The sequence below is a fragment of the Hemitrygon akajei genome, chromosome 14 (genome assembly GCF_048418815.1).
Source record: "Hemitrygon akajei chromosome 14, sHemAka1.3, whole genome shotgun sequence".
NCBI classification, from domain to species: Eukaryota; Metazoa; Chordata; class Chondrichthyes; order Myliobatiformes; family Dasyatidae; genus Hemitrygon; species Hemitrygon akajei.
This window is the reverse complement of record NC_133137.1, coordinates 23758212-23782462: the sequence shown is the minus strand read 5'-3', so window position 1 is coordinate 23782462 and position 24251 is coordinate 23758212. Positions and strand designations below refer to the sequence as shown.

General features: G+C 41.5%; 1 protein-coding gene across 2 annotated transcripts in view; it reads right to left on the bottom strand.

The window, feature by feature from the left end:
- Positions 1–24251, bottom strand: part of LOC140738422 (rasGAP-activating-like protein 1) — a 271421-nt gene that overhangs the window by 240379 nt on the left and 6791 nt on the right. For both annotated transcript variants that reach the window (XM_073065690.1, XM_073065691.1), the window contains exon 3: positions 9054–9167. In XM_073065690.1, coding sequence (XP_072921791.1) covers positions 9054–9167 — 114 coding nt within the window. The remainder of the gene's footprint in view (positions 1–9053; positions 9168–24251) is intronic.

Genomic DNA, 24251 nt, shown 5'->3' with positions numbered 1-24251 from the left:
ACTTCAATTTTTCAATCCAGTGGGGCTATAGCAGTGGCACTGGAGTTCAAAGTTCAAAGTAAATTTATTATTAAATACAGGTACATCTATGTCACAACATACAACCCTGAGATTCATTTTCCTGAGCACCTACTCAGCAAATCGATGGAATAGTAACTATAACAGGATCAATGAAGGGCCAGCCAGAGTGCAGATGACAACAAACTGTGCAAATGCAAATATTTAGCAATAAATAATGAGAATATGAAATAACAAGATAAAGAGTCTTTAAAGTGAGATCATTGGATGTGGAACATCTCAATGGATGGGCAAGTGAGAGTAGTTATCCCCTTTTGTTCAAGAGCCTGACAGTTTAGGGGTAGTAACTGTTCTGGAACCTGATGGTGCGAGTCCTGAGGCTGTTGTACTTTCTACCTTATGGCAGCAGCGAGAAACAGCATGGTCTGGGTGGTGGGGATCTCTGATGGTGGATGGTGCTTTATGTAGATGTGCTTAATGGTTGAAAGGGTTTTACCCATGATGTACTGGGCTAAATCCACCACATTTTGTAGGATTTTCCATTTAAGGGCATTGGTGTTTCCATATCATGCTGTAATGCAGTCAGTCGATATACTCTTCACTACACATCTACAGAAGTTGTCACAGTTTCAGATGTGATTTCGAATCTCCACAGACTCCTATGGAAGCAGAGGTGTGGCCGTGCTTTCTTCACAATTGAGCGGACTACACACATTGCACTGATATTTATATAGGACAGCGTCCAAACTACAGACCAGTTTGTTTAATTTTCATAGTGGTCAAACAATTTGAATCAATTCCAAGGGATAACATCAACCTTCAATTTGAAAGGGTCAGATTAATCATGGACAGTCAAGTTAAGGTACTATTGGACAAACTGATCATATACTCAAAGAAGGGAAGATAAAGCAGTGGGATAGATGCAATGTAATGGTCTTTAGTAAGGCTTTTGAGAGCGTCCTGTATTGCAAGCTGGTCAAAAATTTAGACTTGAGGGAGACCATGAGGTGTGAATCACCATGATTCTCATTGTTGTATCAACATCGCGTGTTGACTCTTGAACAATAATTAGACTCACTTCAGAATACTTTCACCCTGCTGTCTTTTCAGCTATTTTTTTCCAGAAAACATCAACTATAATTAAATGGCGAAGTTGAACTTTATGGAACTTCTAACCATTTTTACAAGCTAATTTCAAGATCCATACACCACTACCCCATCTCTTCTGGATCCCAGCTCCTCACCTCCAACATGTTAGGGTGTCTCAGTAAATTAACTTTGCCATGCAAGCATGATCTCTGAACCTTGAGCTGGGTCGCATTTTTTCCACTTTAATTGCCTCTTCTCTCCACCCCCTCCCAAAATGAGATGAGCGTGTTCCGCATCTTCTATTCACTAACGTTTCAGCGGGAGTTGTATGATGTGGCTAGGAGAAACGCTGCAGCCCTGTGTTTCATTGTAATGTTCAACTGACCTCCCATAACCCGTTTACTGAATGTCTCCTTTACCATGTGCAGTAATCTTTCTCCATCTGAAGCTGTGTGGTAAGGAGGGAGCACGGTAATGTAGCGGTTACCTCGACACTATAGGGAGCCTGAAGTTCTATTCCAGTGTTGTTCTACAAGCAGTCTCTGTAGGTCCTCCCCGTGGAATGCGTGGGTTTTCTCTGGGTCTTCCAGTTTCCTCCACAGTCCAAGGGCATACCAGGTAGGTTAATTGGTCGCCGTATATTGTCCTGTGATTAGGTTAGGGTTAATCATGTTTGATGGGGAAGTCTGGGGTCAAAGGACCAGAAGGGCCTACTCCGCACTGTATAGCTAAAATTTAAAAAAAAACCAAATAAAATAGAATGGTACCTCATTCCATTGGTTTATGTGAATAATTCAAATTGGAGCAATCTGAACTGTGGGTTGTTACTTAACATATTCCATTTGAGAGGTCAGTGTGTGGCATAGACAGATCTTAACTCCTCTCTGTGCATCCTGTGGTACGCAATGACATGCTTTACTTCTTGCCATTTTGAGGACCATCTGTGACGATATTGGATTTGCTGACCGCAAAGATATTAAGTGAAGATGAAATGAAGATATTAAGCCCTATCTGATATAGGTACCTGTTGGTACCCTCACTAAAGAGAGGGTAATACTGTCGCCAGGTACTCTTCAAAGGATAGATTACTTCCTTGTTTATCCTCCACATCGAATGTAGCTGCTACTTGACTGGTGGCTTCCCCCCTCCCTTCCATGGAGGGGATACTACCAGCTAACTAAGTAGTTTAAGCACAGTTCATTTATTTTTAGTGATACAACTTTAAATGTAGCTAAAATTCTTAGAGCACATTTAAAACTCACAGAGGATTTCTATCTTATAAAAGATTTCCACATTACAAACAATTTCTAAAGCACAAAGGATTTCCAAAAACACTGGTACAATTCCTATAAACTTAAAAGACATACCAATGAGTTGTAGATGAATGAATTGTCATTGTTGAAATTGAAGGCAGAGGAATTGATTCTAGTTCATTCTGTCTTTCTGTCATTCTTCTTGATGTTCTTTGACCATTCCTAACAAGCCGGAATACTCCCTTCATTTATATTGGGGTTTTTTTGTCACTTGGGTGACTTCACATACAGGTGATATTTTTTCAGATACCCTTCCACGCAGATTGTTTCAAAGCCTCTAGGGACAGTGTTCCTAGACACCCATAATTAATGCTGTGAACGTTAACTACCTGAATACACAAACCTTCCAACTATTGATAGATCAGCTATTTGATGTGCTAAGCAATAGTATCAATCTGCTCTGCAAACTTTCTTGAACTAAATAACTTTGTCAGTGTTGTCCGGTTTGCAACAGGCTGATTAACATAACAACTTGTTTTCACGCTGCATTTCTTGGGTAGTTAGCCCTGTACTGTAGGTCAGCAGTCTACAGACAGTGCTGTCCTTTTAACTTCAGACTGATTATTGCTGGCAGGCAACTTACATTAGAAACTGAAGCCTGGATCCTGTTTATGAAAGAAGCTGAACAAAAACAATGGTTGGAAGCTTAACTTGCTCAAAAATGACTCTTTGATTTCTCAAAGTGTCAGCTGCGATGTTCAGAAAGCTGAGCTTGGCAAAAAAAAGTCTCCTCAACCCTCAACAGTGAATATCCATCACAAAACAATAAACGTTATTTGCCCTACGTTCAGACGCTAATCAATATGGGCCAACTTTAAAGTTAAAGCTATTTCCACACCTGACATGGTACCTATGAAATTTGCGTCCTGCAACCCAACACATCTGCTGATCTTCAGTATCCTTGTCCATGCCAGGAAGATGGACAGATCACCACTGTCTACATAGTCACAATACTGAAATGTAATATGTGGAAAGCTTCAATAATATCCCTTTGCAATTCGTTTTATACAGCCGTGATTGGTGGACTTTCCATAGCATCCATAGCATACAATTTTTGTGGCCCTTGATGCACATGTATAAATCCTTGAACATTCTACACATTGTTCCAGGTGCTTATTTAAACATAACCAATAATGCATTCACCCAAAGTTCATTTGTCTGACCTCTTCTCACACATTCAACCAGTGTCCTCCTAGAAGAGTCAACTTTGAGACATAATTGGCCACAATAATCGATGACCTTGCCTTTTACCCATTACAGGGGACCACCCATTCTGCTTGTCCTAATGTTTATTACCAGAGCTGCTTCACAACTTTCAATTCTGGCCAACACAACTTGTTAATCTTCTAGTCATGCATTCACTTGTAACATCTGCACTTGTGCCAACATTCATGTCAACGTTTCCATTATTAACTTTTATTCCAATTTTGAAAACGTTGTTTTCGTTTTTAACACCACTACTGGCATATATGACATTTAAAATGCACTTATTACATTATTTAATCCCTCAGTGTTATGCAAACCTCTCTTCTGGTGCTCTTTCCCTGAGGATACCAGTCTGCTGTGACTGTTTATAGATTTGTTGTTTTTGTATATAGAGGCTATGCATCTTTGTCCTCTTCGTTTGTGACAACAGATGCTCTGTTATTGCAGTGAACAGTTCCCTTTGTAAAGCATTCCACCAGATCACTTTACACGCTGTGCACACTCACATGACTTAACGTCAGTCTCAGGCTCCTGCCTTAGTTCCCAACATTGGCCAGTGTTGCATTTTTTGAAGTTCAAAGTATTATCAAAGTAGGTACACTTCATACAACCTTGAGATTCATCTCCTTACAGTCAGCCACAGAACAAAGAAACCCGGTGGTGCCTGTTAAAATAAATGAACGCTATCGAACACCTAATGAGCAGAGAGAAAACAAAAACAAATCGTGCAAACAATAGAAGTAAGCAAATAGCGTTCAGAACTGAAGTTCACGAAAGAGAGTCCACAGAAACCAGTAAGTTGCAGGCCACAGCCGCGGTTCAGTGCAGAGTAAACTACTGCTCTTCCTGCACGAGATTGTTTTGCATTCCTAGACGGTATTCCAGTACCCACAGCAATGGGCAGCACAGTGGAACAGCTGTTAAAGTCCCTGCTTCACAACTCTAAGGTTCAATCACGACCTCTGGTATGAGTCTGTGTGCCATCTACACGGGTTTACCAAGCATGCTTTGGGCCACTTAACTAAGAAAGGATGTGCCGTCTCTGTGTTGTTTTTTACGTAGTTCAGTATAGTTTTTTGTCCTGTGTCACGTAACACCATGGTCCTAAAAAACGTTCTCATTTTTACTATGTACTGTACGTAGCAGTTATAGTCAAAATGACAATAAAAGTGACTTGACTTGATTTGACTTGAAAGGAGGTTCACGAAAATGATTCCAAGTTTGAACAGCTTATCGTATGAAGAGTAATTGATGGCACTGGGCCTGAACTCACTAGATTTCAGAAGAGTGACAGGTGACCTCAGTCAAACCTATCAAATGTTGAAAGGCCTTGATAGGGTGGATGTGGAGAGTTCCTGTTGTGGGAGAGGGCCGGAGGACACAGCCTCAGAATAGAGGGCCGTATTTTTAGAATGGAGATGAGGAGGAATTTCTTTAGCCAGAGAGTGGCGAGTCTGGGGAATTCATTGCCGTTGCACCTTTTGTCTTATATGACACAATTAAATTTCACAACATGGAAGAAATTTCTGGCCCTGTTTTCACTAAGCTGATGCCTTGCATTCATATGGGGTTGCGGGGGGAGGGGGGGTGGGGGGTGGTGGTGCTACCTCCCTGAAATGAGTTTTTACAGGGTGGGATGTCTGATATCCCATTGCAGGTCTTTCAATGCTGAGGCTTAGCCTCCGGCCTGTCCTCTAAATCCTCTGCATCCCTGTCCCTAAACCCTAATCTAGTCCATAACTCCCCTCTCTGTCTCCAAAAACATCCCTACAATCTTTATCATAGGCTTAGCTTTCTAAGTACAACTTTGTTGCCACTACCTTTTTCCTTGTTTTCCTTGAGCATAATTTTTAATCTTAGACTTACTGTGATTAACTATTATGCAGACACACCCAACAGTCAAAATGGTTTTTATCATTTTTAATGGTTACGATCTGTTGCCCATTTCATTTTCATTGTGAAGAACGTGTGCTCAGCTTAAATTTGGAGTTTATAGACATGGACACGTGAGACACACTGATCTTAAATAAAGTGTGCACGGTTTATTTAAGGTCTGTTTGCAGACTAATCACATCTCTTAGATTCACATCTGGATTGTTTATGTAGACACAAAGCAAACAGGCAGGATGCCAGGACCAGTATGTGCAGTATACCACTGTTCACAGGTATCTGATTGCAAAAGCAGTCCTCGACCATCACCTTCTGCCTCCTATTACCAAGCTAATTTCAAATCCAATTTGTCAAGTTGCCCTGGATCTCACGGGCTCTTACCTATTGCACCAGTCTGTGAAGAGCCCTTAAATAAATCATGCGTAATTTATTTAACCCAAATTACTTAATACTCAAGAATTAATGTTCTGACATAGAGTTATACAACACAAAAACAGACAATTTACAGGAGCTTTAGTAATGACCTCAGCAACGCCCATGTAGACTACATTAACTACGCCATCTCTTTCAACTCACTGTCACCTCGTCTAAAATTTCATTTGAATCATTCATACAGGATGCCCCTTAACAAAGCCTCACTGAATAGCCCTGATATATTTCTGCCTCTGCAAATACAAATTAATTCAATCACTCACAAATTTCCCAGCCACTAATATTACACTCTAAGGGTGGAAAGCAACTGGCTCATCCCATCTGCTCTTGCCTTATTTGCTCACCTCCAGTCATCTGGTGACTCTTTGGTGCCCAAAGATTTTAAAATTTCTGCCTCGTTTCCCATGCCTCGTCATCACTTTCTGAATGCTCAATAGTGTAACACAGCTGATCCTGAACTCTCTCAAGTATTTCCATGAACTAATATTGCAGTTCAACGCAACACACACACAAAATGCCAGAGGAACTCAGCAGGTCAGGCAGCATCTATGGAAAAGAGTAAACAGTTTCGGGGCCGAGACCTTTCTTCAGGAATGTAGTTCATCATTGGGTTAAAGATGGCTGGTAAAATACGGCAGTTCTGGAGCCAAGTGTTGGCATTTAACCCTATTGCTATCCGTGTTCCGAACATCAGTGCATGCATGTCCACACTTGTAAGTTCCAGACAGGTTCCACCTGGCCGATCTGTTAGATCACTCTGTCTCCAGCACACACACTGAACGGTTGGCTCCCGCATCCACTGGCAGGATCAACTTTGCAGTGGGCTCACAAGAACAGGGACTTAACAGCAGCAAGAATGAAACATAAAAATAACACAAGTTACTTATTTTTAACGGTCTTTGCTGAAATTTATTTTTAACGTGTCTTTATGTGCTTGGGTGATGTTATTACTTTCATAATTTTAACAATACTTATAAGAGGCCATCCAAGGCATTCCAAAGTTTATCAACATTGACAAATGGGAAATTCAGCTGTTCTATATTAGTGCAGAAGGATTACTTCAGCTAACCGGGTCAGTGGGTCCATTAGAGTGATCATCAATATCTTTTGATGGGAAAGGGGCTGATTTATTTCTAATAGGAGAAATTCCACTGGAAATCCAAAGACGATTTTCAGAATGGGAATGGGCAGCAGAATTGAAGTGGCCACCACCCACTTCAAATCTACTTCCCATTCCGACATGTCAGTCTATGGCCTCCTCTACTGTGGTGATGAGGCCACACTCGGGCTGGATAGCCTCCAACCTGATGGCATGAACTTTGATTTCTCAAACTTTCAATAACTGCCCCCCCCCTTCACCATTCCCCATTCCTGTTTCCCTCTCACACCATTTCTCTTTACTTGCCCATCACCTCCCTCTGGTGCTCCTCCTCCTCCCCTTTCTTCCATGGTCTTCTACCCCCTCTTATCAGATTCCCCCTTCTCCAGCCCTGTATCTCTTTCACCAATCCACTTCCCAGCTCTTTACTTCACCCCCACCCCTCTCCCAGTTTCACCCATCACCTTGTACTTCTTCCTCCCCTCCCCCACCTTCTACTATAGAGCACTGTGCTAACCACTACACTACTGTGCTGCCCCAAGTTTGACAAGAGCAATGGTCACCCATGTCATACGATAAGGCACATCATGATAATGGATTTTTTTAAGCTGTCAAAAAAGCTTAAATTTAAGCTCCTGACTTTCAGCAGGCATTGCTTTTGCTAACATGGAAATCCAATTTTTCTTTTGGGAAGTGCCCTTGGATAGATACTTAATCAGTTATAATGTGGAGAGCTATGGATCTAGTGGTGAAAGGTAAGATTTTTCCACCACCACAATTTCGATGAGTTGAATGGCATATACCATAATTTTATTTATGATTCTGCCTTCCATTCTCTTCTTTAGGGTGCCATTGGGAGGATCTATAGGCAACATTTTGAAGGTATTTGGAGCAAGGTTCTCAGGACACCTACCGTTCTCTGGTTTCTCTGTTCTGTTTACACGTAAGGAAATTAAAATAGCCAATTCACCTGAAATCGAAGCTCATTTTCTGCATTCAATTACTCAAATTTCCTGGTGGAAATAGTCAAGAGTTGGGCTGCACTAAAGGACATTTTCAAGGAATGATTATATAAATGGAGAAACAATGCAATAGGCGCAAGTATTGGCGAACATCGGTGCCAATATTTAGCACCAACGTTTATTAGAACAGAACAGTGATATTTGAAGCTGGCTTATGATGGTTTTTCAGTTCAGGACTAACAGACCCGACTGGTCAAAAAAAAACTTGTTATGGAAACAGCAATGTTCTGTAGTATCCAGGACATCTTCAAGGAGCGATGCCTCAAAAAGGTGGCATCCATCATTAAGGACCCCCATCGCCCAGGCAGTGCTTTGTTCTCATCGCTACCATCAGTAGGAGGTACAGAAGTCTGAAGGCACGCACTCAACGATTCAGGAAGAGCTTCTTCCCTTCTGCCACCTGATTTCTGAATGGGCATTGAACCCAAGAACACCACCTCACTACATTTTTCAATTTCTATTTTTGCACTACTTAATTAATTTAACTATTTAATGTAATTACTGTAATTCTTTTTTTCTATTATTATGTATTACATTGTACTGCTGCCACAAAGACAACAGATTTCACAAGATAGGCTGGTTCTGATTCTGATGAAGAATTCTTGTATATCTGCGTGACAGAGATGGAGGACCTTCATCGCTGCCCTAAACACCAGGGGCTCAATGGGCAGAGATTAAGTGAGTACCTTGGAATTTAATGGGGACTCTGCACACAACCATTTTTTAACATTCTTACCTGGAACAATTAAACTAGAATAGTTAAGATAATGTGTAAACTGCCTGTTCTCATTTCTTTGCCTTTGCCTGTAAAACTATAACTCCTAAAACAGCACTGAGAAACAAAGAGCATTTTTTTCTCTAAAATCACTACTAGCCATCAGTGTAATCTGTAATCATTACTTCCAGGCTGTTAGAAATTAAGAATCAGTTGAAACTTTCTTGTAAACTCCCAAAAACTTACCCATAAACAGAAAACCCACTTACCCAATGGTATCTTCATCCATAACGTAAAACGAGAGGTTGTGGAAGCCCATAGGGAGGTGGAGAGTATATTCTTCGCCCCAGAATGGATTTAAGTCCCGCCATACTGTAGCAGTTCTAAATACAAACAGAGTGGTAATCAAAACGTTGCAAGCTGTGAACTACAATCTAAAACAACTCATCCTCACCTCTTGTTTCAGCCTGATTGTAATCATAGAAACAGGAAGCTGGTTTCAGATTAGAACCAGCACACAAAGATGTGGGAGTTGCAGGCACTACTGAAGAAGCAAGTTTCAGTCTTGGAGAAAATCACCAGGTGAAAACAGTGTCTGTCTGTTCAACTGAATCTTAAAGGAGCTCCTATCACCACTGAAAAATGAACAGCTTCGAGGTCTTTACCAATATTCTTTATGCAATTAACCCATTCAAGAATAATTAAACTAAACTTATACCTCCATGTGTCAATAGAATTGTTACCCATACAAAACAGCCTTGATCATCATAACCCAATTCAAGTTTAATTGTCGTTCAACCATGAATACAGCCAAATGAGACAGCGTTACTCTGGAGTCAAGATGCAAAACACAGCACCAACAGTCACACACAGCACGAAGCACACACAAGATAGCAAGTACAAATGGTATCACAATTACACAATAAAACAGTCCAAACTCCGGCCATCAATCCGCTGTCAACCACAATAGAGCTTGTCTTCTGCCAAGCGAACAGGGGGAGCGGTTGGGGGCAACACAGACTCCAACCTGGATGCCAAGCCCACACCACCCCATGGTGGAGTGCACCGGTTCCGATGCCTCACTCAGGTGACACCGCAGCTTGAGGCCTAGTCCTCGCGTATACAAAATAACAAGCACAGACAGAATATCAGTAAAATACAACCACACAGAATACAGATGCATACAGCCCAGAGCATTCGTTCCATTGAAATCTCCAGTCGACCACAATAGAGCTCGTCCTCTGCCGACTCCAGCCTGGATGCTATGCAACACTGCCCTTGGCAGCGCATACTGGCTTCAATGCCCCTCTCAGGTGACACCGAGGCCTGAGGCCTAGTTCCCGCACACACAAGATAACACACACACACACGGAACATCAATAAAATACAACTGCGTGAAACACGCATGCATAATCAGGCACTAGACTTATTTCCTACTTTTGGGGGAAACATGTAGGACCTTGAGCTAGGTTTGTTTGGATTAGGGATGACATAATTAGGCCTTTTCTTGCATGTTCATAATTTCACTGAGCAGATGAATGAAGAACTAAAATGAAGCACAGAGCAAGGACATCTGATCTGAAAATAATCAGTGCCCTACTGTTCCAGCCATAATCCCTGACTGAAATGTTGGGTCATATGGAGAGAGCCTCCAAAGCTACCTGCATCACCAATTAAAATTTAAACGCTCGGCAAGTATGGTTATAACATCTGCGCCATTTAAACATCTACCATGTGGATTTAAAATGCAGATGGGGAGGGGACACTGCACATGATTTTCTCTGGTTTAAGACCAGATTAGAACAAACAATATCAGGCCGAGGTCTTGTGAGAGAATGGATATTATGACAAGTTAGTTAGTTCGCCCCCCCCCCCCCCCCACCTCCCGTTACGTTGCTGGTGTTTATGACAGCAATGAAGGTCCTCCATCTCTGTCTGTCCTCGGCCATCTTCTCTATTGTGCCCCAGGTGTGGTTCCGGGTCCTCATTTCTGCCTCTATGGTACTGTGCCAAGTTGTCTTCAGTCTCCTGCGTTTCCTCCAGCCTTCAGGGGTCCAGTGAAGTGCTGCCTTGCTGATGGAGTTGGCCTCTCTTCTCATCAGCGATTCCTTCATTGTGCCAGTAGCTTCCAGTACTGTCAGTCATGCAAATCCCAAGTGGAGACTCAGGAATACCATCGCACACAGATATAGAATTTTGCCATTTCCCTAACAATTTTTTTTTGACCAGTCAGGGTTGTTAGCCCTGGGCTGAACCCCTGAACCTGGAGGACCAGTGGGCAACTCTTAGTCTGGCCTCTACCCTTTGACCTGTTTGGCATGGGTGACCTTACCAAGAGCCAGAGCACAAGGCCCTGATTTCAGCCAATATAGCTCTCCAAACCTCCATGCAAGCCTCCAAACCCTATGACAAAGTTGTGGTCCCCTTAGAGAAGATTATGACTTTCTTGGTCAAATTTCTAAATAATTTAACTGAACAAATTTAGCAAAAGCACAATGAAAGAACTCTCAACATAGTGTAGAAGAGTTGGGAGTGCTGAGCTTAAGAGTCAGATTTGTACAATACATTGAGAGTATTGTGTGCAGTTCTGAACACAATACTATGGAAAGGGCCTGATAAAGCTCGAGAAAGTACAGGAAACATTCACAAGGATGTTGTTAGAGTTTGGGGCCTGAGTTGTAAGAAGCTATTGGACAGGCTGTTTTCCCTGGTGCGCAAAATGCTAAGGTTAAAAAGGTCAAGAGAGGCACATGTAAAGTGGACAGGGGAGTCTAAACCTAAAGGGCATAATTTTAGTGTGAGAAGGTAAAATTAAAAGGGGACCTGAAAGACAAGATTTTCAATAGAGGCTGGTGGATATATAGAACATGTTGTCAGAGGAGATAGCAGATACAGATACAATGATGTTTAAAAGACTTTTGGACATCTATGTACATTGATAATAAGTTGTCAAAGTACTCTGCACTTTACACTTTGGTCCCAAATTTCTGTGTCTTCAAATGTTTTCAATTATGACTAAATAACATCAAATCATAACATGTGTAGTGCACAGTATCAACACCATTGATAGGAATATGTTTGCAGCTGCAAATACAGCTCAATCAAAGATAATGTGATCATGTTCATATCAAAAAATACGTGATCATGTTCATATTAAAAATAATGTGATCATGTTCATAGTGTAAATTGTAAAACACATTGAGAATGGATGTAACATGATGTAAAACAGCAATAGATTAATTAAATCTCTACTTCCTCAGGAGTCTGGGGAGATTCAGCCTGATATCTAAAATGTTGACAAACTTCTACAGATGTGTAGTGGAGAGCGTATTGACTGGCTGCATCACAGCCTGGAATGGAAACACCTTTGAATGGAAAATCCTACAAACAGTAGTGGATTTGGCCCAATACATCATGGGTAATGCCCTCCCAACCATTTAGCACATCGGCATCAAACACTGTCACAGGAAAGCAGCATCTATCATCAGGAATCCTCACCATCCAGGACATGATGCTCTCTTCTCGCCGCTGCTATCAAGTAGAAGGTACAAGAGCCTCAGGGCTTCCACCAACAGGTTCAAGAACAGTTACTACCCCTCAACCATCTGGCTCTTGAACTAAAAGGGAATAACCACACTCAACTTCACTTGCCCCATCATTGAAATGTTCCCACAACCAATGAATGCTTTCCTTCATCTCACAGTCTCGTTACTTATTGCTATTCATTTATACTTGCATTTAGTTTGTTGTTTTCTGCACTCTGGTTGATCTTTCATTGATCCTGTTATAGTTCCTATTCTATAGATTTCTTGAGTATGACCACAGGAAAATGAATCTCAGGATTGTACATACATGTACTTTGATAATAAAGTTCATTTCGAACTTTGAACTTGAAATCTGTTGACAGATGTTGAATGCTTTGAAGTCAGTAAGTAACATATACACACTTTGAATGTTCGAAGAACAATCCTTCAATAATAAAGTAGTAATATCATAGTCTGTGAGCAATACAAGGCTGACAGAAGAATCAGACTGCCAAATATAAAGATAATCTTCAATAAAAGGACGCCTTCTACACTAGCGTCTCCCAACCTGGGGTGCACGGACCCCCTTGCTTAATGGTATTGGTCCTTGGCATAAAAAAGGCTTGGAATCCCTATTCTACACAAAACCAGAGGCTCACGATCATGGCACTTCTACTAAATGTTCAGGATTTTCCTCCCCTCATAGTCATATAAACTAAACAGAAAATCTATCTAACATTTTGATTACCTGTGTGCAGAAGGATGCTGTCAATTCTCAAAACAACGGGTATGAAGAACCTGAATCATTTGTTTGCATTTCAGAGCAACAATAAAAGTTTGTCCTATTTCATCAGGAAATACATGAAGTTAATAAGGCATCAAATGGAAAATCATTTTAAAGAGGTGAATAAATAGCTCCTTCTTCAGGAAAGGGAAAAAACACTTAAAGGTGCCTCATTCGCTTTCCAGCAGACTCTGAGATCAGGACATTGATCTGAAATGTTAGCTCGGTTTCTCTCTCTACAGATTTCCACCTGACCTGCTGAGTACTTCCAGACTTCTTTTTTTCTCCTACTTACTATCTCTTCATATTTGGAGGCCTCCGTTAGTCAGGGTCGACCATGGATGCTGCGACCTACCTATCTAGGTACACAAGCCTGAGCGGTACAATATGGAGAACAAGCTGTTACCTATGCAGCAAGCTCCCTCCCTCACCACGCATCTGACGAACGCAAAGGGCCAGCAGAGGCCGATACAGTTTGGTACCAGCAGCGCCACAGGGGTTGCCGGTCAACGTTGAAATCCAACTTCTTCATATTAATTAGCAATAAATAAACATCAAAATGGAATATAGAGTGGCGGGTGTTGCTGCTAAACAAGAAATGACCTCATCGTGCCTAGATTTACAGAAAGTGAACACATTACTTGTGCCTATGTCTGAAGCTGTCATCACCTTGTATGTCTGAATATGTGAGCGTAATGCAACTATAACTTCACAATGACTTATCTGAGTATACAAACTACATGTATGTGGAAGTCATATACATGGAAATGCAACCCTTATTAATAAAAACACTGAAAGGATTACAGAGTGAATCCTAAAAGTTAAACATACCAGGAAAACTTGCCTGACTTAAATAAGCTTCTAAAACTTAAGTGCTCGATCATATAAGAATTTAAAGAATGACTAATAATAGCAAATCAGATCACTAACCCCACTGGAAATGCCAAATTAAAGTACAATATCTGAGCTGTCTCTACCAAAGGAGGTGTAAGGCGTTCCTTTCCTCCGTTAGACTGCAGGTCACCCTTGGGCAAGGTGTAGCGCCTGCTTAGTCCTCCAGTCAGGGTCACGTGAAGCCATGGGAGCAGGCAGTATGAGCAGCTGGTGCAGATCACCAGTCCTGGTTATGTGACTACTGATGCCAGACAGACAATCTCTGAAGAGTATAGATAATGGCTGGGGGTCACCCCTCTTGTAAAATGGCAAAACATTTGTCCCATCATGTCGGCTCCACAATTCCGTCATGTTCCCTTGAGATCCTTACTAATCAAGACACTGCCCAAAAGAATACAGATTTCTATATTATAATGAAAGAGAATGCCTCCACTGAAATGTATCTCCAGATAAGTCATTGTGAAGCGATAGCGGCCAACTACTTCAGCAGAAAAATTTGCCAAGAACAATCACTGCCATGGAAAGACCATGATCGCCCATGTCATACGCCACAGCACCTAACGAGTGAACGAACAAATATCTGAGTAACGATGTTTGTAAAAAATTGTTGAGAAATTCAATCTTGCCTGTTTACCCTGGTGCTGTGCCCAGGCACCAATAAGTTGTACAAGAACGCGAGGAATCACTGCACGCAACTGCACTGAATTTCCAGGAATTTTGCCACTTATGCGTACACATCTTTGCGCGTGGGTGAAAATTGTACACCAACAATCCCTCAAAGTCTGACAGAGTTGCAGCACTGGACAGCATCTCAGTGAAAGTACCCATGTTCATTATGATATAGTAATCAATGTACTCTGAACAGCAAAGCAAATGCAGACATTGGTGTTAGAAATGTACTTCATATTCCATCAACATAAAGATGTAGCTCTATAAATTTCCAATAACAATTCTTCCATAACTTGCTAAAGAAAGATTTGGGGACACAACCAGGAAAGAAGGGAAAAAGGACCAAACTATGTTTGAGATACTTTTTGCAGCTGTGAAGATTGAGATATTAAGGATGTTCATCCATCCGGTAGACCTTTGCACCAACATGGTAGGAAAATATTTTGAAGACGTGGACACCATCTCTGTGAATGGATCATTGATATCTGTGAAGTACAGAGGCACCTAATGCCATTCTTCTTAATAGTAATTTCAAAAAGGCTACAGAGCTCTTTTTAATCTGATATCTGTGTCCTGTATCAGAATCAGGTTTAATATCACCGGCAAATGTCGTGAAATTTGTTGTCTTTGAGCTAGCAGTGCAATGCAATACATAATAACTGAAAAAAAGACAGAGAGAGAGAGAGAGAATATAGATAGATAGATAAAAGAGTTAAATTAAATAAGTAGTACAAAAACACAAATATTAGTGAGGTGTGTCCATTCAGAAATTGGATGGCAGAGGTGGAGAATCTGTTCCTGAATCATTGAGTGTGTGCCTTCTGGCTCCTGTACCTCCTTCCTAATGGTAGCAATGAGAAGAGGGCAGGTCCTGGGTAATGGGGGTCCTTAATGATGGATGACACCTTTTTGAGGTATTTCTCCTTGAAGATATCCTGCATACTACAGAGGCTAGTGCCCTTGAATGCTCCCTATGGTACATCTGTAGAAATTTGCGAGCGTCTTTGGTGACATACCAAATCTCCTGAAAATTCTAATGAACTATAAAGGCTTTTGTTCCTTCTTTGTAGCTGCATCGATATGTCAGATCCAGGATAGATCCTCAGAGATGTTGACACCCAGGAACTTAAAATTGTTCACTCTTTCCACTTCCAATACCTCGATGAGGACTTGTGCGTGTTCCCTCATCTTACCCTTCCTGAAGTCCACAATCAGATCTTTGGTCTTACTGACGTTGAGTGCAGGGTTGTTGCTGCGACACCACTCAACTAGCTGATAATTCTCACTCCAGTCCATCCTCTTGTCACCATCTGAAATTCTGCCAACAATAGTTGTATTGTCATCAAATTTATAGATGCCATTTGATCTGTGCCTAGCTACACAGACATGGGTGTAGAGAGAGTAGAGCAGTGGGCTAACCACATATCCCTGAGATGCGCCAGTTTTGATTGCCAGCGAGGTGGAGATGTTATTTCTGATCCGCACAGATTGCGGTTTCACAGTGAGGAAGTTGGGGATCCAGTGCAGAGGGAAGTGCAGAGGCTGATAGGTATCTTTGACTTATCAGCCAGCCTTTGCTATCTTTCTGTCTTCCTGTTACGCCTGTGCCCCCTCCTTTTTGAGAATCGCAAGATCGCTATTAAGTCAGGTCAGGAGACCCAGGAAATGAGAGAGAGACGTTTGGAATGTCTTGGCCCCTCGGCGATACAAAGCTACGGGAAACGGCCATTGTCTCTTGGAGACGGAATTGTGTATTGAGTATGGTGCTATTTATTTGAAGCCCTCAGGGAATGACCAAAAGTGGGCTGGTTGAGGGAAGGCATCCCTCCACCTTGATTGACATCTGAGACCCTGTGAGTCAGGATAAAAGAGGGTCTGGGGGAACAGCCCCTTCAGACGCACCAGAAGAAACGCTAGAAATCCTGTAACAGCGTAATAGCGAAAGCCGGTAGAAAGCCACGTGCGTCCTTTTCCATTTGCCTCGGAATTGGTGGGCCTTGCCACAGAAGAACGGCTTTAGCTAACAACAAAGGAGAAATCAGCCCCAATGACTCTCGAAGGATTGACATCATAAAAGGAATGGGCAAGTTTTAATCCGTCTCTCTCTCCAACCAAAAGCTGCAGCTTGAATGAACTTGAGTGACTTTTATATTTCCATCGGACAATACATTATCCCCTAGACAACGATAGAGTTATTTCTTATTGATTATTATTATACCCGCGCTTTTAGATTTAGTATTGACGATGTATATTATCTGTATGGTTGCATTGATATTATTTTTGTGTATTTTTATCAATAAATACTGTTAAAAATAGTACCATCAGACTTCAACGGACCTCTCTATCTTTGCTGGTAAGTGACCCAGTTACGGGGTACGTAACATTCCCACTTCATAATCTTAAATAGCTGAACCAAATATGGTCCATAATCTCTTTAAGGAAAGAGATAATTGCTCATGTGTTTCAGTGTCATACTGACTGAGGTGAACATTCAGAAGAAGCTCAAAGATAAGCAAATTTGTAGAACATTTAAACCAGGAAGAAACACCCAGAGGATATCTGCAAACTTCTAATATTTTTGCTTCCTATAAGAAAACTAAAATCATGATCCAATTTATTTTGAAATTGGAGCAAGACAGAATGACTACTTCAGTGTGATTTTCACAGTACTAGTTTCAGGAAAAGATTCAACAGTCTGAAAACCAGGAGATATCTTTGGTTATTTACAGCCTGAGTACCATTTAATAAATTGGTAATTATTAAAGATAGCCACCAACTCACCTCAACCCTGAATGGATTCCACAATCTCACTTTCAAGGACTCTACAACTCAAATTCTCAGTATTAGTAATTTAGTTTTTTATTTGTACAGCTTGTCTTCATTTGCACACTGGTTGTTTGTCAGCCTTTTCTTTTGGTGTAGTTTTTCATTGATTTTATTCGACTGTCAATGAATGCAAGAAGATAAATTTCAATGCAGTATGTAATGATATTTACAGTACTGTGCAAAGGCACATATATATACCTAGGGTGCCTAAGACTTTTGCACAGCACTGAGTACTGTAGTAATTTTATGCACTGTACTGCTGTCTCAAAACAAAATCATGATGTATGTGATTGATGATTAACCTGATTCTGATATGGGTCTCTATTGTGGACTGAGAGTGGGAAGGGGGCAAAGAGAGGGGAATCGTGGTGGGGGAAGGGAGAGGGGAGGGGGAAGGGAGAGGGGAGGGGGCAGGAAGCACCAGAGAGATTTTCTGTAATGATCAATAAACCATTCGTTTGGAATCAGATAACCTTGCCTAGTGTCCCAGGGCTGGGTGTGTCTGCACCCACACCACCCCCTGCCCCTGGCACTTCCTCTCTGCCACCTGTCCCACACCCCTTCCTGGGTGGCTCACCTTCGCCATTCCCAACATCCTTTTCTCCTGCCAGATTTACAAATTTGCTCTCTGCTCCATGTTAACAAATGCAGTATTATGAAAGGTCTTAGGCAGCCTAACTATATAGTGTCTAAGACTTTTGCACGGTACTGTACCTCACTGTTAAATTTACTTTTAACTTTGAACTACAGAAATGAAATAATGGCAACCCTCTGATATAACAGCAGTTATCAATGAAACTAAAAGACCAGCGAGCTCTGGCAACCCAGTTTTCCGGCAGTACTGATGATGCTCCACATTTGAATTATCCTGATCACAACAGAAACAAGCTCCCTTCAATCTAGTGGAAGTGTTGGGAGGGCTGATGGTGGCAGTGAGATCGAAATAAGTATGCTCTGACAATTAACGGCAGATTGAATAAGTAAACACGAGAAAGTCCACAGACGCTGGAAATCCAGCGTAACACACACAAAATGCTGGAGGAACTCAGCAGGTCAGGATGAGGTCCATCGTTGGAAATGAATAAACAGTCGACATTTCAGGCCAAGACCCTTCTTCAGGAATAAATGAAGCCTCTTCAAATGATGAGAGGTTATTAATCTGAAATGTTAACTCTGTTTTGTTCTTTTTCTTCTCTCTCCATCCATCAATCCATCTGTCAATCCATCCATCCAGCCATCAATCCATCTGTCAATCCATCCATCCATCCAGCCATCAATCCATCCGTCAATCCATCCATCCATCAATCCATCTGTCAATCCATCCATCCATCTAGCCATCCATTCATCCAGCAATTTCAGCTTTTATTTTAGATTTCCTGCGTCTGTAGTTCCTTGCTTTTCTGAAGGAAGACCTCAATAGTATTAGGACTCCGCATTTGGCTCTTGCTTCTTCTCTGACAAAATGCCCTTAGATTTATGCCACACATTTAATAAATTTATATTTTGAATACAGCTCTTGTAGATTGATACAGATTTCAGAGAAAGGTAATAAACATGAAGGTTGTTGGGTTGGAGGTACCTTTCTACCAAAGGAGGTGTAAGGTGCTTCCACCTTCCACTACCCTGCAGGTCACCTTTGGGCAAGGTGTAGCACTTGCTTAGCCCCCCAATCAGGGTCACGTGAAGCCATGGGATCAGGTGGTAGATGGGCTAATCAGCAGGTGGTGGATATCAGAAGTCCTGGTTATACGTCCACTGGTACCACACAGACAATCTCTGAAGAGTATTGATAATGGCTGGGGTCACCTGTCTTGTAAGGACACTGCCCAGAAGAAGGCAATGGCAAACCAGTTCTATAGAAAAAATTGCCAAGAACAATCTTGGTCACGGAAAGACCATGTCATACGACACGGCATATAATGTGTCACAGGAGAATGAATAAGAAAAGCCTGCACTCTCTTCCATTTTGTGGTGTTGACACAAAAATGTTCTAAAGAAATAACATCAAATTATCAGGTTTTGAATATTGTCTGGCATAAATAGGAAACAGTCATTTTTCACTGACTCCTGTTTTGTGAAAATTGGAAACATTAAATATATTTGGTTCTAACTTTGCTTAAAATCTAATGCTATCTGAATGACACTTGTGTTACGAACATGAAAATCAGCCAGCAACATGTTGTGAATCTCCACATTTCAGTTTCAGCTGCACCACTCCACAATTCATTTTACAAATAAAACTATCTCCCAGTTCATCTCAAACAAGAGAAAATCTGCAGATGCTGGAAATCAAAGTAAAACACACAAAATACTGGAGGAACTCAACAGGCCAGCAGCATCTATGGAAAAGAGTAAACAGCTGACATTTCAGGCCAAGACCCTTCATCAGGACTGGTGCACGACTGCTTACTCTTTTCCATAGATGCTGCCTGACCCACTGAATTCCTCCAGCATTTTGTGTGCATTACCCCCACTTAATCTCTCTGAGTTGAAAGTTCTAAGTAAATTTTACTACCAGAGTACATATATGATGCCACATACAACTCAGATTCTTTTTCCTCTGGGCATACTCAGCAAATCTATAGAATAGTAAATGTAAACAGGATCTATGAAAGATCAACCAGCGTGCAGAAGACAGCAAATTATGCAAATGCAAATATAAATAAATAGCAATAAATAACGAGAACATGAGATAACAAAATAAAGAGTCCTCAAAGTGAAATCATTGGTTGTGGGGACATCTCAATAGATGGGTAGGTGAGTGCAGTTATCCCCTTTTGTTCAGGAACCTGATAGTTGAACCGGGTGGTGCGACTCCTGAGGTTCTTGTACCTTCTACCTGATGGCAGCAGTGAGAAAAGAGCACGGCCTGTGTGGAGTGTCTTTGATGGTGGATGCTGCTTTCCTACGACAGTGTTTCATGTAGATGTGCTCTTTGAAACTGCTGTATTTGGATACTAATTTCTTATTAAGCACAAAACTAGAAAATATCTCTGTAATTTACAACCCGAGTACTGCTACAATAAATTGGTAATTATTACGGATAGCCAATTAATCATTTTTGGCCAAATCCTGAATAATATTAAGGTGGATTGCAACCTCCTTCCTTCAGATTGTGAACTGCTTCAGAAAATTGCTTTTCTTTTTGTTCCATCCTCTTACTTTGATCCCTACACCTATACCTACCAAAGGAGGTGTAAGGTGCTCCTTCCCTCCGCTAGCTTGCAGGTCACCCTTGGGCAAGGTGTAGCAACTGCTTAGGGTCATGTGAAGCCATGGGAACAGGTGGTGGATGGTCACATGAGGAGCTGGTGCATATCACCAGTCCTGGTTACGCGACCATTGACACCAAGCAGACAGTCTCTGAAGAGTATTGATAATGGCTGGGGTCACCCATCTTGAAAAAACGCTGCTCAGAAGGAGGCAATGGCAAATCACTTCCGGAAAAAAACTTGCCAAGAACAATCATGGTCATGGGACAGACCATGATCACCCATGTCATACAACACAGCACCTAATGAAGAAATGAAACTTGCCTTGGCACTAAATTTAGCATCACAGTAACACCCGCTCTGTCGCTCTATGAACGTTGCCTGACTGGCTAGATACTTCTAGCAAGACTGGAAAAACAGGTTCTAGCAGTTAGAACTGAGTGTTGAAGTGTCTTCAACCTGAAACATTAACTGTTTCTTCACTTCCACAGGAACTGCCTGGCTGTTCGAGTTCTTTAAACATTTGCACTCCTCCAGAATTTTTATTCTTTTCCATATCTATGTGATTCCATATAGCAGTTAGACCTGACTTGTTAAATTTCCTTTAATTTGGCAGGAGAAGATTGCACAAAAACATAAGAAACAACGGGAGGATCAAACCCACATATCTAGTCCACCATTCAGTTAAGATCACAGCTATACTAGACACAAGAGATCCTGCGACACACACATTAAATGCTGGAAGGAGCCCAGCAAGTCAGGCAGCATCTATTGAGGAGTCTTGATGAAGGATCTCGGTCCAAAACATCAACTGCTTATTCTCCTCTGGAAGATGCTGTCTGACTTCCCAAGTTCCTCCAGCATTTTAGCTACACCAGTCTTCATTTCCCTTCATTCCTTTAGTGTTCCAATAATCTGCCAACCTCCATCTTGACAACTGAGTCTCCACTGCCCTCTTAGACAGTTTACTCCACAGATTCCCTGTATCTGGCGTGAAGAAATTTCCACTTAACTCTGTTCTTAATAGCTGACTGCATTCACCCAAAATTGGACCCAAAATACCTGAACAGCTAAATGTATGGAATTCTAAATAATTATTAGAGAATACTTACAAAAGGATCATGTTTGAAACAAAATCCAAAATTATATGCAACCATGTATGCATTTGTAACACACACAAAATGCTGGAGGAACTCAGCAGGCACAGCAGCATCTATGGAAATGAGTCGACATTTTGAGTTGAGATCAGGACTGGGAAAAAAATGTGTTAGAGTGTGTGCATTGGTAGTAAGGCCAACACTAATGCCTGCCTCTGGTTCCCCCTTCAAGCGAGCCACATACTCAAACCACTATAGTCCTCCCAGTGCGGTAACCCTTGATAGGTAGGGAATTCCAAGATTTTGGCCCAACAACAATAAGAGTATTGTCATACAATTCCAGGTCAAGGTTCAATGCAATCTGGAGAACATCTTGCACTAACAGAAAGAGAACATAATGATTTGATAAATAATAATAAAGCATAAAACCATAAGACAAAGGAGTAGAATTAAGTCATTGGCTCATCGAGTCTGCTCCACCACGCTATCATGTTCTTTTGAGACCCTTCATAATCAAGGCTCTGTCCAGAAGAAAACAATGGCAAACCACTTCTGTAGAAAAATCTGCCAAGAACAATCACAGTCACGGAAAGACCAACATAGCCCACGTCATACGACAAGGCATCAGCTTCTTCAAAACATTAGGTTTTGGATAAATTAAAAATATGGTTTTGAATATTATAATATTTTATAATATATTATAATATTATCAATAGAAAGCGTGATCTAAGTCAGACCTTGTGGGATAATCCTCCATGAGGACTACAACCTTGTCATGGTTTAGAGGCTCACATGCTCCAATGACCCAGAGAACTATGTTGGCTGGAGTCAGGGCTTTATGCTTTGGCTCTTGGAAGGTCACCCATGCCAAACAGGTCAAAGGGCAGAGGCCAGACTAAGAGTGGTCCACTGGTCCAGCTGAGGGCTAAACAACCCTGACTGATAAAACAAAATTGTTACGGAAACAGCAATGAAGGATCCTTCTATATCTGAGTGGGACGGTGTTCCTGAGTCTCCGCCTGGGGCTTGCATGACTGACAGTAGGAAGCTACTGACACAATGAAAGAAGCCCTGAACACCACCAGAGATGGAGGACTTTCATTGCTGCCCTAAACGCCAGTGGCGTAACAGGCAGTAAGTAAGTAAGTTGTGGGAAAATACTCCACCCCCTCAACTATCCTCTAGCATACAGCTGGATTCTCAGTTCACTCAAATGTTAGCGACTTCCTCGACTGAGAGCGAGTCTTTGAAAAATGCAAGCTTATTAAAAACAATTAAAAAACAAGCATTAAACGTGCCAGGAGTAAACTTCAGAGCTAATCCCAATGATAAATTACATTACTAATATCAAAACATTGTGCAATATCTACTGATTTGACCATCATTACTAACAACTTAAAAAGGAAGCATTCTGTTGAAAGAAAAAGTTTTCAAAGTCAGCCGGATCTGAAAATATCCAAAATATTAGGTGGAACTAACCACAATGCTTGCGCTAATAATGTTTTCCTGTTTTAAGATTTCCATCTGACAAGAATTCTGGCGTGACACAATGGGATCCTATTGAAATGGCGCAAGTAAACATGATGATGCAAAGGCCAGTTCAGTTCATTTCAGGCGATTTTTATCAACATACAAAAACTCTCAAAATTATACATTGTGTGGCAGTGACAGTAATGGAGAATCCATCCTTATGCTTCTCAACCAGTCGGCAGCCTTTGGCACTCGACACAGCAAAGCTTTAGCAATGATATGTTGCTTTAGGTGAGTATGAAAACAGGGCCAGCACAAATTCTGCAAAATAAAGACGCCACCATTCACAGAAAGCAAAGCAAAACATGCCAAATTAACAATCCATGCAAGATAAAGATGCCACAAGTGTTAGAGTGAATATATATATGAAGAAACGAAATACTTTTCAGTTCAGTTCCAGGTGTACAAGGTGATAAAAGTGGTTAACCAGAGACTTTTCCCGGGCCAGAAATGGCTAATAGCAGGGGGCACAATTTTAAGATGACTGGAGGAAAGTATGGGGGGGGGGGATGTCAAAGGTAAATGCTTTACATATAGGGTGGTGGGTGCATGAAGTGAAACACCACAGCCAGCAGCAGTGGCAAAAACATTTAAGAGACTCTTCAGACACATGGACGATAGGAAAATGGAGGGCGATGTGGGAAGGAAGGGTTAGATTGACCTTGGAGTAGGTTAAGAGGTTATCAGAGTATAGTCGTCCGAAGAGCCTGTCACTGTGCTGTAATGTTCTATGTACAATGGATGTAGTTATAGACCTAAAATATAGTCTGCTTTCTTTATAATTGCTGATTAATTGCTACTTGCAGGCCTCCGTAGGATTCAAGACATCTTCCAGGAGTGATGCCTCAGGTAGGCAGCGTCCATCATTAAGGATCCTCACTACCTAGGACATGCCCTCTCCACAATGCTGCCATCGGAAAGGAGGTACAGG